The sequence below is a fragment of the Barbus barbus genome, assembly GCF_936440315.1.
Source record: "Barbus barbus genome assembly, chromosome: 16".
NCBI lineage: Eukaryota > Metazoa > Chordata > Actinopteri > Cypriniformes > Cyprinidae > Barbus > Barbus barbus.
Genome location: NC_136744.1, coordinates 19,318,582 through 19,331,897, shown reverse-complemented (window position 1 = coordinate 19,331,897; position 13,316 = coordinate 19,318,582). Strand labels below are relative to the sequence as shown.

At 38.6% G+C, this 13,316-nt stretch overlaps 1 protein-coding gene across 3 annotated transcripts; it reads left to right on the top strand.

Moving 5' to 3' along the window:
* Positions 1-1,759: 1,759 nt before the first annotated feature.
* On the top strand, positions 1,760-12,835 carry LOC306882787 (peroxisomal N(1)-acetyl-spermine/spermidine oxidase-like). Of its 3 annotated transcripts, none has more exons than XM_079437673.1 (7): positions 1,760-2,176; positions 5,087-5,579; positions 5,696-5,889; positions 10,020-10,275; positions 11,563-11,675; positions 11,851-12,005; positions 12,166-12,834. In XM_079437673.1, exons 1-7 carry the CDS (start codon positions 2,017-2,019, stop codon positions 12,310-12,312), a joined length of 1,518 nt encoding a protein of 505 aa, XP_079293799.1. In that variant the 5' UTR covers positions 1,760-2,016; the 3' UTR covers positions 12,313-12,834. The 3 variants fall into 3 exon arrangements, with proteins under 3 accessions (XP_079293799.1, XP_079293800.1, XP_079293801.1); XM_079437674.1 differs by having other exon boundaries at positions 1,791-2,176; positions 10,020-10,216; positions 11,630-11,675; positions 12,166-12,831; XM_079437675.1 differs by lacking the exon at positions 1,760-2,176 and adding an exon at positions 3,073-4,196 and having other exon boundaries at positions 12,166-12,835.
* The last annotated feature ends 481 nt before the right edge of the window (positions 12,836-13,316 follow it).

Genomic DNA, 13,316 nt, shown 5'->3' with positions numbered 1-13,316 from the left:
AGATACTGAGAAAGAACTACTAATGAAATTATAATAATATCATATATAATTATACATTGTGTCTGTTCTTTAACCATATGTTGCACTGAAAAACAATCTCTTTCATGTCATATGTTTAAAAATGGTGTGTGAAAAAACATCCACAATTGCATGATCCTAGTCTTGTGTTCAGAAGTCAGAATGAGCTTTATTTCCAAGTATGTTAACACACACAAGGAATTTAACTTGGCGACAGGAGCTTCCAAGAAGAAAGTACAGATAGGGCAACATACATGATAGTGCAGATGTACATAGGAATCATGTTTAACATTTGAAAATCTTATTCAAAAGTGTTTATCACATTTTACAACAATGAAACCCAAATGCTTTTGTCAGCCAAAATCTGTTCTCCTGTCTCCTCCTGTAATTTATATTTTTTGAGATGAATTTAAAGTTAACATTTCAATAATTTTAACACTTTCATGTTGACAGTTCTCTGATATGGGTTAATTTTAACATGACAAGCAGGTTAACAAATAACATGTTATGTTTTTTAGTAAGTGTTTTATTTTGACTGTTTATATAAAAATGCTACTCAAAACATTATGTTGTAGAGTATATAAATATCAGTTACATTCATTAAATGTTACTATGACAAGTACAGAAGTAATTGCTTTACGAATATAACTCAAATTTAAAAGACAAGGGAAATTGTCTGAAAGCATGTGTATGTGGAATGAAGCAATGCAAAATTAAGTCAGTGTCTGGTGTCTGAGATAATTATTAAAACAGGGCCTTGGAACTCAATGAAAACAGCCTCGATGTTCAGTTCACACAATGATCAGCTACCTGTGACTTAAGCTCCACATCCAGTCTGAAACAAGACAATGACTTCACATGATGATGAATATATGTGGAAACATCACAAAAGCAAATCAAGGCCATATTATGACACTATTGATGATGACTATCATCAATAGTGTCCAAATTTAAAATAATTATCCAATTTATTGCTAAAATAATTTATCCATTTAATATGATTATCCAAATTTAAAAATAATATTCTTGAGGTAGCTGCTGACCTAGTGTCCAAGAAAACTGTGCCATCAGAATAATGCTTTAAGGTTTATGCACTGTATTATATAATCAATTACAAATTATAATGATTACAATATTAACATTTTAACTACAAGAAAAAAATTCTCAGTAGCTTATGTAGGTAACAGAAACACTGGCTATATACAAAATAAACAAGGGTTTATGAATGACACAGGATACTCAAACCAGACTAGTTTATATACATTTTATTAGGCCACAGATACATTTGTAGAGGTTTGTTTCAGGCGTTGTTGTACTTATGCATACACACTGCACACAATGACACACCAGTGACAACTAATCTATTAAAATAAATTAATTAATTAAAGCCCCACAAATTAAATGTATAAAAGCTAAACGTGTCAAAAACAAAAACTATATTAGCCTAGGTTAGAATGAGTTATTCACTTATGGTTTGTTTTGCTGTATTCCTGTAATCAATCAAAAGATTAATCATATTATTACACAAAGTATGTATTGTTTTGACACTGTTGCAGTTAATGCTTCAATGCTGAACATTGATACTTCATTACCTTTTCGAAATAATCCATTAAACACGTAGATTTGAGGAGCATGCACTAATATTTTCAGTTCCATTCGTTTGCGCGTTGTTTCAAGGACACGCCCACACCAGGGGAACTAATGAATATTCATGTAACTCCACCCACTGGAACTGTTTTGCACAGGAACTGAATATTACACAAAACCGGGCTATTGCAGTGTTTGTCATGCGCAGTGAAAGCGGATTTGTTTACCATTTTTAGATTAATTTAACAGAGAGGAACCACGCATACAGTCATATTTCCATAGAATGATTGAGATTATTGTCTAGGCGACGTTACCGTAGATCAAGTACAGTTCGGGGAGGAGCGTTTGCTGAAGTCCCCAGCAGAGAGAAACCTTTAGTTCGGTCCTCCGTGTCGTGCACCAGCAGATTCAATGGCGCTACGATCAGCTCGTGATTCTCAGATAATTATAATCGGATGCGGCATCTCAGGAATTGGTGCCGCTCAGAAATTACTTAAACATGGTTTTCATAATGTACACATCATAGAAGCGACTGCGAGAAGCGGTGGGAGAATACGAACGGGCAGGCTGGGTATGTACAGCTTTTAAAAATGAACATCTATAATCTGTCTGAAATCACAGATGGGGAAATTTAGCTTTTGTCATTTGTTTTTTCGTCATTTTATAGGATGGTCGTCTTTTATAATTTCCTATGAACAGTGTTTCCGCGGTGTCTTAAAATTAGTTGTATCAAATTTAAGGCCTTAAAGTCTTACATTGTACAAGAAGGTTTTAATTATGATTTCAAGAGGTCTTAAATTTGGAGACGGAAAGACAAGAATTGCTGAATGTGACGATTAAACTTCAAAAGGCTATGATTGAATAAATTAAACATGAGAGCTGCAAGTTCAAAGTCCGGTGTTCTGAAATATTCGGTGTCTGAGATTTTCGGTGACGCGGGGCGGAGCAAACACGAATATTCACGAGTTTCCTGTTTCGCGTTAAAGCGCCACTGAAAATATCAGCGCACTCTAGAATCATCACAGCACAGCAAGTTTGACGTAATGTAATTATGTTTCAGTGTCAGTGGCGATCTACAGTGGTCTTTTTTCTTGTTTTTTTTTAACATATACAATCTACAATAGTTTGTAGATTGTATATGTTATGTTTGATTTCATGATTACAGCAATTGATTTGCCTGCCTGTCATTAGGATATGCCATTAACGTGTTATAAACCCTTTCCAGGGTCTTTTAAAATTTTGTTTGATAACTTGATAACAAATATCTAAGGTGGCATAATGATCTGATACAATATTTAGTTTTGCTTGTTCAGCTGGTAAATAACAGATTGTAGTACTTAGCGAAAATCATTTCACATGATTTAAGTAGCTAAAGTATCTATCTGCCAAAATTAACAGTAGCCTAAATACCTGCTGAACTTCACACTTTGAAGCATTTCTTATTCTGAAAACAGTCAATATTTTCAGTGGCGCTTTAACGCGAAACAGGAAACTATTCATGTTTTCTCCGCCCAGCGTTACCGAAAATCTCAGACACCGAATATTTCAGAACACCGGTGCTGCGGTGTTTTGTGTTGTCTTTTACCGGGAAAACCGTTATATTTCAGCCAAAAGCGACACCTGCTGGCAGAGAAAGAATCAGTTAACGGGTTAAACTAGTGCGTGCACGAGCTTCACTGCACGATTCAGTCTATTAAAATACATTTAGAATGATCACATAATTTAAGATATGGGGGCAGACAATGTATAGTCTATATTTATATCACTTCATATGGTTAATATCACACGAAGAGTGCCATTTTTTTCCTCAAAATCAGCATGATTACAAATGTGATATTGATTTTATGCAACAGTTCAATAAACAAGAAGTTAATATTAAGAGACTTATGTTTTAGACACCACATTTCCTGTTTTTGCTCTATTTCTACAAAAAAATAATTCCAAACACAGCCACAGCACTGTTTAGCTTCTCTGAGCAACATGACTGAGTTTCATTCCTGAATGAATCAAACAATGACTCACTTATTAACAGTGACTCGCTGCCACCTATTGGCCGTTTTAATTTCACATTTAAAGTATATATATGTTTTATGTTTCAAATATCAAAACATTATTTATGCATTTGTAACTGCAGGGTAGCATTCATGTCCCTCTGAGCTGCATTAAACAGTGTGTAAATGCATCTAAATGCCACTTCAGATGTATGCAAAGATACATTTTGTTGATACTAATTTCATTTGCTTGGTAACAGCCCAAATGCAAGAATTTGACTCTAAATATGATGCACACTTTTAGAAAAAAAATGGCTTAAAAGGTAAAAATGCCCATAAAACTTGTTGGAAAATATTAATTTCTATCACTGCTGTGAACTGACCACACAGAATATGAAGAATTAAAAAATTATCTTTGCCATGGTGGCTATATGATGCTAACTGCAGAATGGATTTCAAGGACTGCGCGCGCAGATCTACGGCCAATGTTGAATCCAACTTTTATATTTTTCTATGAATCTTTTGAGTTAACGTACTAAACATGAGTGGAATGAATTTGCACCGCAGCTCCCCCACACCTTGATGCTCATGACAAGAATAGTATGTATAGTTGTCTTTATTGAAGTGAATTAGGTTTAAATCGCCGTCATGCATGAATTAATTATATTTTTGCCATTTTAAACATAATAATCCACGATGATCACATTACACAAAACTGAAACTGCACGTCAAAATAACACATTGTCAATATTTTTTGAGACCCCTCCCCCATTTCACAAATGACGTTTTCAGGGGAGCCCATGTCTTATTAAGGGGAGCTGAGCTCCCCCGTAGTTCCCACCCTGATGAAAGGCCTACACGAAAATTGGTTAGCAGATTTCATTTACTTAGACATTTTGTAGACATTACATTTTACTTACAATTATCTTATATTGGGGGCCTTTGAGTCAACAAGGTTGAAAACTATTAGTATATGTTTTGCAAAGGTTTTGAGTTAAAGTCCAGATTTTCCATGTGAACCCAATAAAACCACTTTGGAATACGGCCAGGCAAGGGTCAACTATATGACGAAAGTACATTTTAACAGAGAGGTTGAATCATGTTCTGAGGACAAAGGTATTCTTTGTAATTGCCATGTCAGAGCAAGTTACAACTTTATACAATTTATTAACTACAGTATTTCTTTGCCACAGATAATGGTTTGATATCATTTGTAACCTTCAATGTGTTTGCTATATATTATGTGTGTGTGTGTGTGTGTGTGTATATATATATATATATATATAAAATATATACACATACATATCTTTATAGATTTAGGCATATTGCCACAAGAAATCTATTTTAGATCAATGTCCAATATTTAAAAAAAAATTGGTGGCAAGACTAGAATGTACTTTGAGAAATATTCAGTAGAGTAAAAAGCTAGCCATGGTCTTCTCCATACATACATATCACATTTATTTATTTATTTTTCCCATTTGTTCAAGGCGATAACATTGTAGAGATTGGTGCCAACTGGATCCATGGCCCATCGAAGGAAAACCCAGTGTTTCGTTTGGCATGTGACTACCAGCTCCTTGACAAAGAGTCAATGACTGAAGAAAACCAGGCCATTGACGTTGGAGGTCATCCGCTGTTTGTTCCCAACTGGTTTACCAGTTCAGGTCGAAAACTGGGACTTGAGACGATGGGGCCAGTGGTGGAGTTTTTCATGAAATTATTGGAAAGGAGTCAGCAGTTCCATGACAGCGGTGGAGAACCTCTGCCGAGCGTAGGGGAGTTTGTCAAGGCTGAGGTTGAACGACTGGCCCCTGAAGAGTGGAAGGAGGACCAGGCTAACATTGCAATAAAAATGGCCATGATAAACACACTGCTCAAGCTGGAGTGCAGTGTCAGTGGAACCCACACGATGGATGATGTAGGCCTGGGAGCCTTTGGCATGTATAAAACTCTACCAGGATTGGACTGCACTTTCCCAGGGTAAGTCTCAGAGCCTTTCTTGTACATTTTGAAGTGTCTCAATTATCCAATTCCAAAAATGCTAAATGAAACAGTTTGCAAACTAAACATGTTCATGCATTCTATTTTCCTCCTAGAGGTTATGAAGGTTTAATTGATCACATGATGAAGGAACTTCCCAAGGACATAGTCTTGTACAACAAGCCAGTGAAGTGCATTCACTGGAACTACACCAAGAATGGACCATCAGGAACATCATTTCCTGCTATTATTGAATGTGTGAATGGAGAGACATTTGCAGCAGACCATGTTATTGTCACTGTCCCACTGGGTATGTATAGATTCAGCATGACTTAATGTTCATCACTATCTGGTAAGACTCGCGGGGGTGGCTTGTGTGTGTATATCAACAAAGAATGGTGTAACAATGATGCGGTAATATCAAAACACTGTTCATCACTGGTGGAGTTTATGGTTGTGAAGTGTCGACCGTTCTACCTGCCGCGGGAGTTCACGGCCATTGTTATTGTCGCGGTTTACATTCCCCTGTGTGCAAATGCTAAGGACGCGCTTCGTGAACTGTATAGCGCCATCAGTGAACAACAAACAAATAACCCTGACGGCTTTTTCATCATAGCCGGTGACTTCAACCATGCAAACCTAAAGACAGTGTTACCAAAGTTCTACCAACATGTGAACTTTGCAACAAGGGGAAACAACACACTGGACTTTGTTTATACAACAGAGAAAAACGCATACAAAGCTGAACCCTGCCCCCACCTTGGGTACTCGGACCACATCTCTGTTATACTAATACCAACATACAGACCACTTCTCAAACTCGCCAAACCGGTTCAAAAGCAGATCACAGTATGGCCAGACAATGCCACCTCAGCACTGCAGGACTGCTTCCAGGACACAGACTGGAACATGTTTAAAGAGGCAGCCACTTATAACAACCGCACAGACCTGCAGGAGTACACTGAAACTGTGACTGCTTACATCAAAAAGTGCATAGATGATGTGACAGTCACCAAGACCATTACCACACGTGCCAACCAGAAGCCATGGATGACAGCAGAGGTTCGTGGGCTGCCAAAGACCAGAGATGAAGCATTCAGATCAGGAGACAAAGCAGCCCTCAAAACAGCAAGAGCCAATCTGTCTCATGGCATCAAGAAGTCAAAACATCAATATGCTAAAAAAATAAACAACAACTTCACAGACAGTAAAGACACTCGGACCCTGTGGCAAGCCATTCAGACAATCACTGACTACAAGCCCCCGCCACAGGCCAGTGACGATGACACATCCTTACCAGATGCACTCAACCACCTCTACTCACGATTTGAGATACAGAACGACACACCTTCACAGAAACTACTCACATCTCCAAATGACCAGGTACTCTGTCTCTCTCCAGCCGACGTAAGGAAGACCCTGTCCCGGATTAACCCACGAAAGGCTGCGGACCCTGACAACATACCTGGACGTGTACTGAGAGACTGTACTGCACAGCTGACGGATGTCCTAACAGACATCTTCAACACCTCGCTGAGCCAGGCAGTCGTCCCCACGTGTCTCAAATCTACCTCCATAATTCCAGTACCAAAGAAGTCACCCGTGTCCTGTCTGAATGACTATCGTCCTATAGCACTGACCCCAATCATGATGAAGTGCTTTGAGAAGTTAGTCATGCATCACATCAAATCCAGTCTCCCAAACACACTGGACCCATTCCAGTTTGCATACCGTCCAAACCGTTCCACGGACGATGCAATATCCACCACTCTCCACCTAGCTCTTACTCACCTGGAACAGAAAGACTCTTATGTAAGAATGCTATTCATCGACTTCAGATCAGCATTCAACACAATAATCCCACAACAGCTCATAAATAAACTAAACCTGCTGGGCCTTAACAATTCCCTGTTTAATTGGATCCTGGACTTTCTAACCGGAAGACCTCAGTCAGCCGCAACACCTCGAGCACTACCACACTGAGCACAGGGGCTTCACAAGGCTGTGTGCTCAGCCCGCTGCTCTTCACGCTGCTGACTCACGACTGCACTGCCAAGTCCAGCTCCAACCACATCATCAAGTTTGCTGATGACACAACTGTGGTAGGCCTCATCAGCAGCAACGATGAAACGCTCTACAGAGAGGAAGTGGCACAGCTGGTGAAATGGTGTGGTGCTAACAACCTGTCCCTCAATGTGAGTAAGACAAAAGAAGTTGTGATGGACTTCAGGAGAAACTCTGTTGAACATCCCCCACTGACCATCGACGGCTCAACCGTGGAGAGAGTCGGCAGCACTAAATTCCTGGGGGTGCACATCACAGAGGATCTCACCTGGACCACCAACGTCACGTCACTCAACAAGAAGGGACAACAGCGCCTCCACTTTCTCCGCCGGCTGAAAAGGGCAAGTCTTCCGCCACCCATCCTTACCACTTTCTACAGGGGCACCATTGAGAGTGTGCTGACCACCTGCATCACTGTCTGGTATGGGAACTGCAGTGCTGCTGACCACAAGACCCTACAACGGATGGTGAACACTGCCGCAAAGATCATCAGTGCCCCTCTCCCCTCCATCCTGGACATTTTCCTTGCACAATGCTCCAGCAAGGCCTCCAGCTTCATGAAAGACCCCACGCACCCCTCCCACAACCTCTTCCAGCTCCTACCATCAGGTAGAAGGTACCGGAGTATCAAAGCTCGCTCTGTTAGATTGCTCAACAGCTTTTTTCCCCAGGCTGTGAGAGCTCTTAACTCCAATCTCCCTGTCCCCCTCAACTCATTAATACTGTTGACAACTTTTCCTAAGTGCAATTCTGAGTGTGCTACACACGGGTGAGTGGGCTATACAAACCACCTGTAGTAACGCACTCATCCCACTATATGCACACTAGACACTTTCTATAAACGCTCCCCGCTACAAAGACTCAATAAGAAAATGTTTACTTGCATTGCGCTACAAAATAATGTTTACTTGAGAATTGCACTACAAATCTTTTTGCACTATGCGCTGCTTCCCACAAAATCTCTCTTTAATCTGCACAACAATTTAATGTACAAAAGATATATAATTTTTTTTCTCACAATTTCATGTACAAATCTCTTTTGCATAATTTCATGTACAGTATTTATGTAAAGTTCTTGTACAGTCTTAGTTTGTGTATGTCTAGGCAACTAGGTATAGTAGTTATAGTATTTATAGTATATGTATAGCCAGATGGTCTATTTTTGTCTATAGTCAGATGCTCTATTGTTTTTTTTATACTTGCATTGTTGTATGTTTATCTTATGTTTAACTAGTATGTAGCACCGTGGTCCTGCGAGACACGCCATTTCGTTCCACTATATGTCCACACATGTAGCAGAATGACAATAAAGCTCAACTTGACTTGAACATGACTTGAACGAGTGAAAGATTAGCATCTAACACTTATTTGTAATTAATGTTACGGAGTGTCTATTTACAATGTGCAAATAGCCCATCTTGTTGGCAAAGGCTATTTACACTAATTCCGCCCACTAACGTGTGATTGGGTTAGTCAACATTAAAAAAAGAAGTTAGTTCAATATCAGTTTCAGTGGCGTAGATGGTAAGGCGCATGCTTTTTGACGCGATCGACCCGAGTTCGAGCCCACCTTTTGCCAAACATTTTTTCTCCCTTTTCAAATCTCATATCGCATCAGAAAGGCATTTATTTTCAATAAAAATTAAGGAAATAATAAAAAAGTTGAAAATAAAGTATCGGGTAGGGTTAGGGTAGGTGTAGGGAGGGTTTTATTGTCCCAATAAGGGGGCATCCATTTAATAAATTAGAATTAAAAATATAATTTACACTCAGTACGTTATTATTGCTTACTGTTTTATAATGTACTACAATACTGAGGTGCAGATAATTGCCACTATTTGCAATAAGTAGTATAAATAGCAGAAAATATTGCTATTTTAACATAGTGTAAATAGAATCTATAGCTATTTGCACTTAGTGTAAATAGCATATCGTTAAAAAATACTGCTATTTTCACTTGGTGTAAATAGAATCCATAGCTATTTGCACTTAGTGTAAATAGCATCTGTCACTAAAAAAATATGCTATTTGCACTTAGTGTAAATAGCGTCTATCGCTATTTACACTTAGTGCAAATAGCCGCTGCCTTAACGTTATTGATCTGGTAATTGCAACTAGCATAATCTGTTCACTTTAAATGCATGCACTTTTAAGTTCATAAAAAGTACTGTCTTTATTTTTGTCTGATTTACAAAGTCAGATGATTGATTTTAGGTCTCTCATTTTCATAATATCACTTATAACATTATTTTAAAATAATATATTTTCATGTTTTTATATAAATAAAAAATTATAATTTCATAACGTTGCTTCATAACTTTATTGCTACAATATCTGCAAGACCTATATCTCATCTGATGTGCTGTTTTATTACAGGATACCTGAAGAAGCACCAGAGCACTTTTCTGAGCCCTCCTCTTCCACTGCATAAATTGCACTCCATCCAGAGAATGGGCTTTGGGACCAACAACAAAATCTTTCTTGAGTTCGAGCAGCCTTTCTGGGATGAAGACTGTGAATTGATCTACCTCGTCTGGGAGGACGAGACACATCTTGCTGATGTTGTTTCTGATGTAAAGATGTCCTGGATCAGAAAGTTAATTGGGTTCACTGTGCTGAAGCCCACAGAGAGGTAAACATAGTCTTTAATTTTGCTTCAACTACTGCAATTTACACTCACCGGCCACTTTATTAGGTACACCTGTTCAATTGCTTGGTAACACAAGTTGCTAATCAGCCAATCACATGGCAGCAAATCAATGCATTTAGGCATCTAGATGTGGTGAAGATGACTTGAAGTTCAAACTGAGCATCAGAATGGGGAAGAAAGGGGATTTAAGTGACTTTGAACATGGAATGGTTGTTGGTGCCAGATGGGGTGGTCTGAGTATTTCAAAAACTGTTGATCTACTGGGCTTTTCACACACAACCATCTCTAGGGTTTACAGAGAATGGTCCGAAAAGAGAAAATATCCAGTGAGCAGCAGTTGTGTGGACGAAAATGCCTTGTTGATATCAAAGGTCAGAGGAGAATGGTTAGACTGGTTATAGATGATAGAAAGGCAACAGTAACTCAAATAACCACTCCTTACAACCAAGGTATGCAGAATACCATCTCTGAACGCACAACACGTCGAACCCTGAAGCAGATGGGCTACAGCAGCAGAAGACCACACCGGGTGCCGCTCCTGTCAGCTAAGAACAGGAAACGGAGGCTACAATTCGTGCAGGCACACCAAAATTGGACAATACAAGATTGGAAAAACGTTGCCTGGTCTGATGAGTCTCGATTTCTGCTGCGACATTCAGATGGTAGGGTCAGAATTTGGCGTAAAGAACATGAAAGCATGGATCCATCCTGCCTTGTCTCAACGGTTCAGGCTGGTGGTGGTGTAATGGTGTGGGGGATATTTTCTTGGCACACTTTGGGCCCCTTAGTACCAATTGAGCATCGTTTAAACGCCACAGCCTACCTGAGTATTGTTGCTGACCATGTCCATCCATTTATGACTACAGTGTACCCATCTTCTGATGACTACTTCCAGCAGGATAATGCACCATGTCACAAAGCTCAAATCATCTCAGACTGGTTTCTCGAACATGACAATGAGTTAACTTTACTCAAATGGCCTCCAGGGTCACCAGATCTCAATCCAATAGAGCACCTTTAGGATGTAGTGGGATTCGCATCATGGATGTGCAGCTGACAAATCTGCAGCAACTGCGTGATGCTATCATGTCAATATGGACCAAAATCTCTGAGGAATGTTTCCAACACCTTGTTGAATCTATGCCACGAAGAATTAAGGCAGTTCTGAAGGCAGAAAGGGGTCCAACCCGGTACTAGCAAGGTGTCCCTAATAAAGTGGCCGGTGAGTGTGTCACAATAAATTACATTTTCTTTTCTGTTGTTGTGCAGATATGGCCATGTGCTCTGTGGATGGATCGCAGGACTGGAGTCTGAGTACATGGAAACTCTTTCTGAGCATGAAGTGCTGCACAGTGTCACACAGCTCCTGCGCATATTTACTGGTAACATTTTTACTTTGTACAAGAGGTTAACAGCTTAAGACATCATTTAGGGTCCAAAAGTAGGAGACCACACTAAAAATGTGGGATTAAAAATCTAATTTAATACCTGGAAATATACAGATCATGTCAGATATAATTTTTTTTTAAAACTTAATAGATTTTTCATAATTTTCAGGAAATCCAACTATTACACCAAGGAAGCTTTTAAGATCTCAGTGGTTCCATGAACCTTATTCCTGTGGATCTTACACCTATGTGGCCAAAGGTTGCTCCGGATATGATCTAGATAACCTTGCTGAACCCTTGCCGCTGAAAGGCTCAAATTCTAAGGTGCAACTACTCTCATTTTGTCAATGTTTGCTCAAGCAACTAGATTTCATTCTTCTTTTGAACAGTACGCTATATATAGACATTTCCCCATTTACTCTTGATACTTCTTTACATTGTTAATTGATATATTATGAATGACACTTTATTTTTATTTTTGCAGTCTTTGCAGGTGTTATTTGCAGGAGAAGCCACACACAGGTCTTTCTTCTCTACAGTTCATGGAGCGTTGCTGAGCGGCTGGAGAGAAGCAGAGCGTCTTATATCTCACTACACTCTTGCCTCTGGGTCATTCTCATCTAAACTCTGAAATCTGTCCTTATGTTCTGAAGAGTGAGAAGGATCAACAGTCATTTTAATGAGATGTGAAGGATTTTTATGCCTTAGAAAGGGAATAGACAGAAAATTTTAATGTAACCGTTAACTTATTCAAAGCATCATGGATGTACTGCATGACACGTTCAGTATGCCATCCAAGTTTGATAACTGATTCAGCAGATGATTATAGGCATGTCAAAATTATCAAATTCTTACTGAATGCCAGTACTTTGCACAAATGTAAATTGTTTTTGTGATCTGAAAATAAGTTTTATATTAAACATAGTTTCTTATAATACTTAATGAAGTATAAATTATTTTTATATTTAAATTCTTCATAGAAATTGGGCTATGATTATCCCCTTTATCCATCCATTCACTTTCTATAATCTAAACTGTCCCAAATGTTTATGATCATGTAAAATCATTCAAATTGTTATAACTATATCTGGATCATTTCAGATTTGTCTTTTCAAGACCATTATCTAATAAAAAATCTTTGATTTTTGTCATTTCTTGCATCTCTTGACAGATTTGTATAACAAAATACCAAGCATTAAAACAGCTGGAATTTATGGGTTAGAAAATCTAACAGTTAAAGTAAACTTTATAATTTCTTCGAGACATGAACACAACTAGAATTACAATTAATGTGGTGTCATTGCTTTGTTGTGAACAAAGTGTGCTAAATGCACACTTTGGAACATAAATTGAATTGCCAGTTGGTGAAGATCAATTTATGACCACATTACTATATCATGAAATTATTATACAGTCAGGGCATTATATTTGTTTTATTGTAGCCTATGTGTTTCCACAATTTTACACCAGTATTGTACCACATTCTCATACACTTTCTTTACACTCATCGGATTTTACATACAGCACTTTAACAACCCAACACGTTCTTAAAATACACTTTATAGGCTTTGAGCAAGATATTATCCCATTTTGCCCTCAAAAACAAGTAAACTTTAAGATACAGAGTGCTTTTGG

What these genes read in the sequence shown, in the direction of transcription:
- LOC306882787 (XM_079437673.1), top strand. Translation starts at nt 2,017, where the DNA reads ATGGCGCTACGATCAGCTCGTGATTCTCAGATAATTATAATCGGATGC. An exon ending in TATTGTCACTGTCCCACTGG is followed by an intron (nt 5,890 to 10,019) that starts GTATGTATAGAT and finishes GTTTTATTACAG; the next exon opens with GATACCTGAAGAAGCACCAG. An exon ending in GTGCTGAAGCCCACAGAGAG is followed by an intron (nt 10,276 to 11,562) that starts GTAAACATAGTC and finishes GTTGTTGTGCAG; the next exon opens with ATATGGCCATGTGCTCTGTG.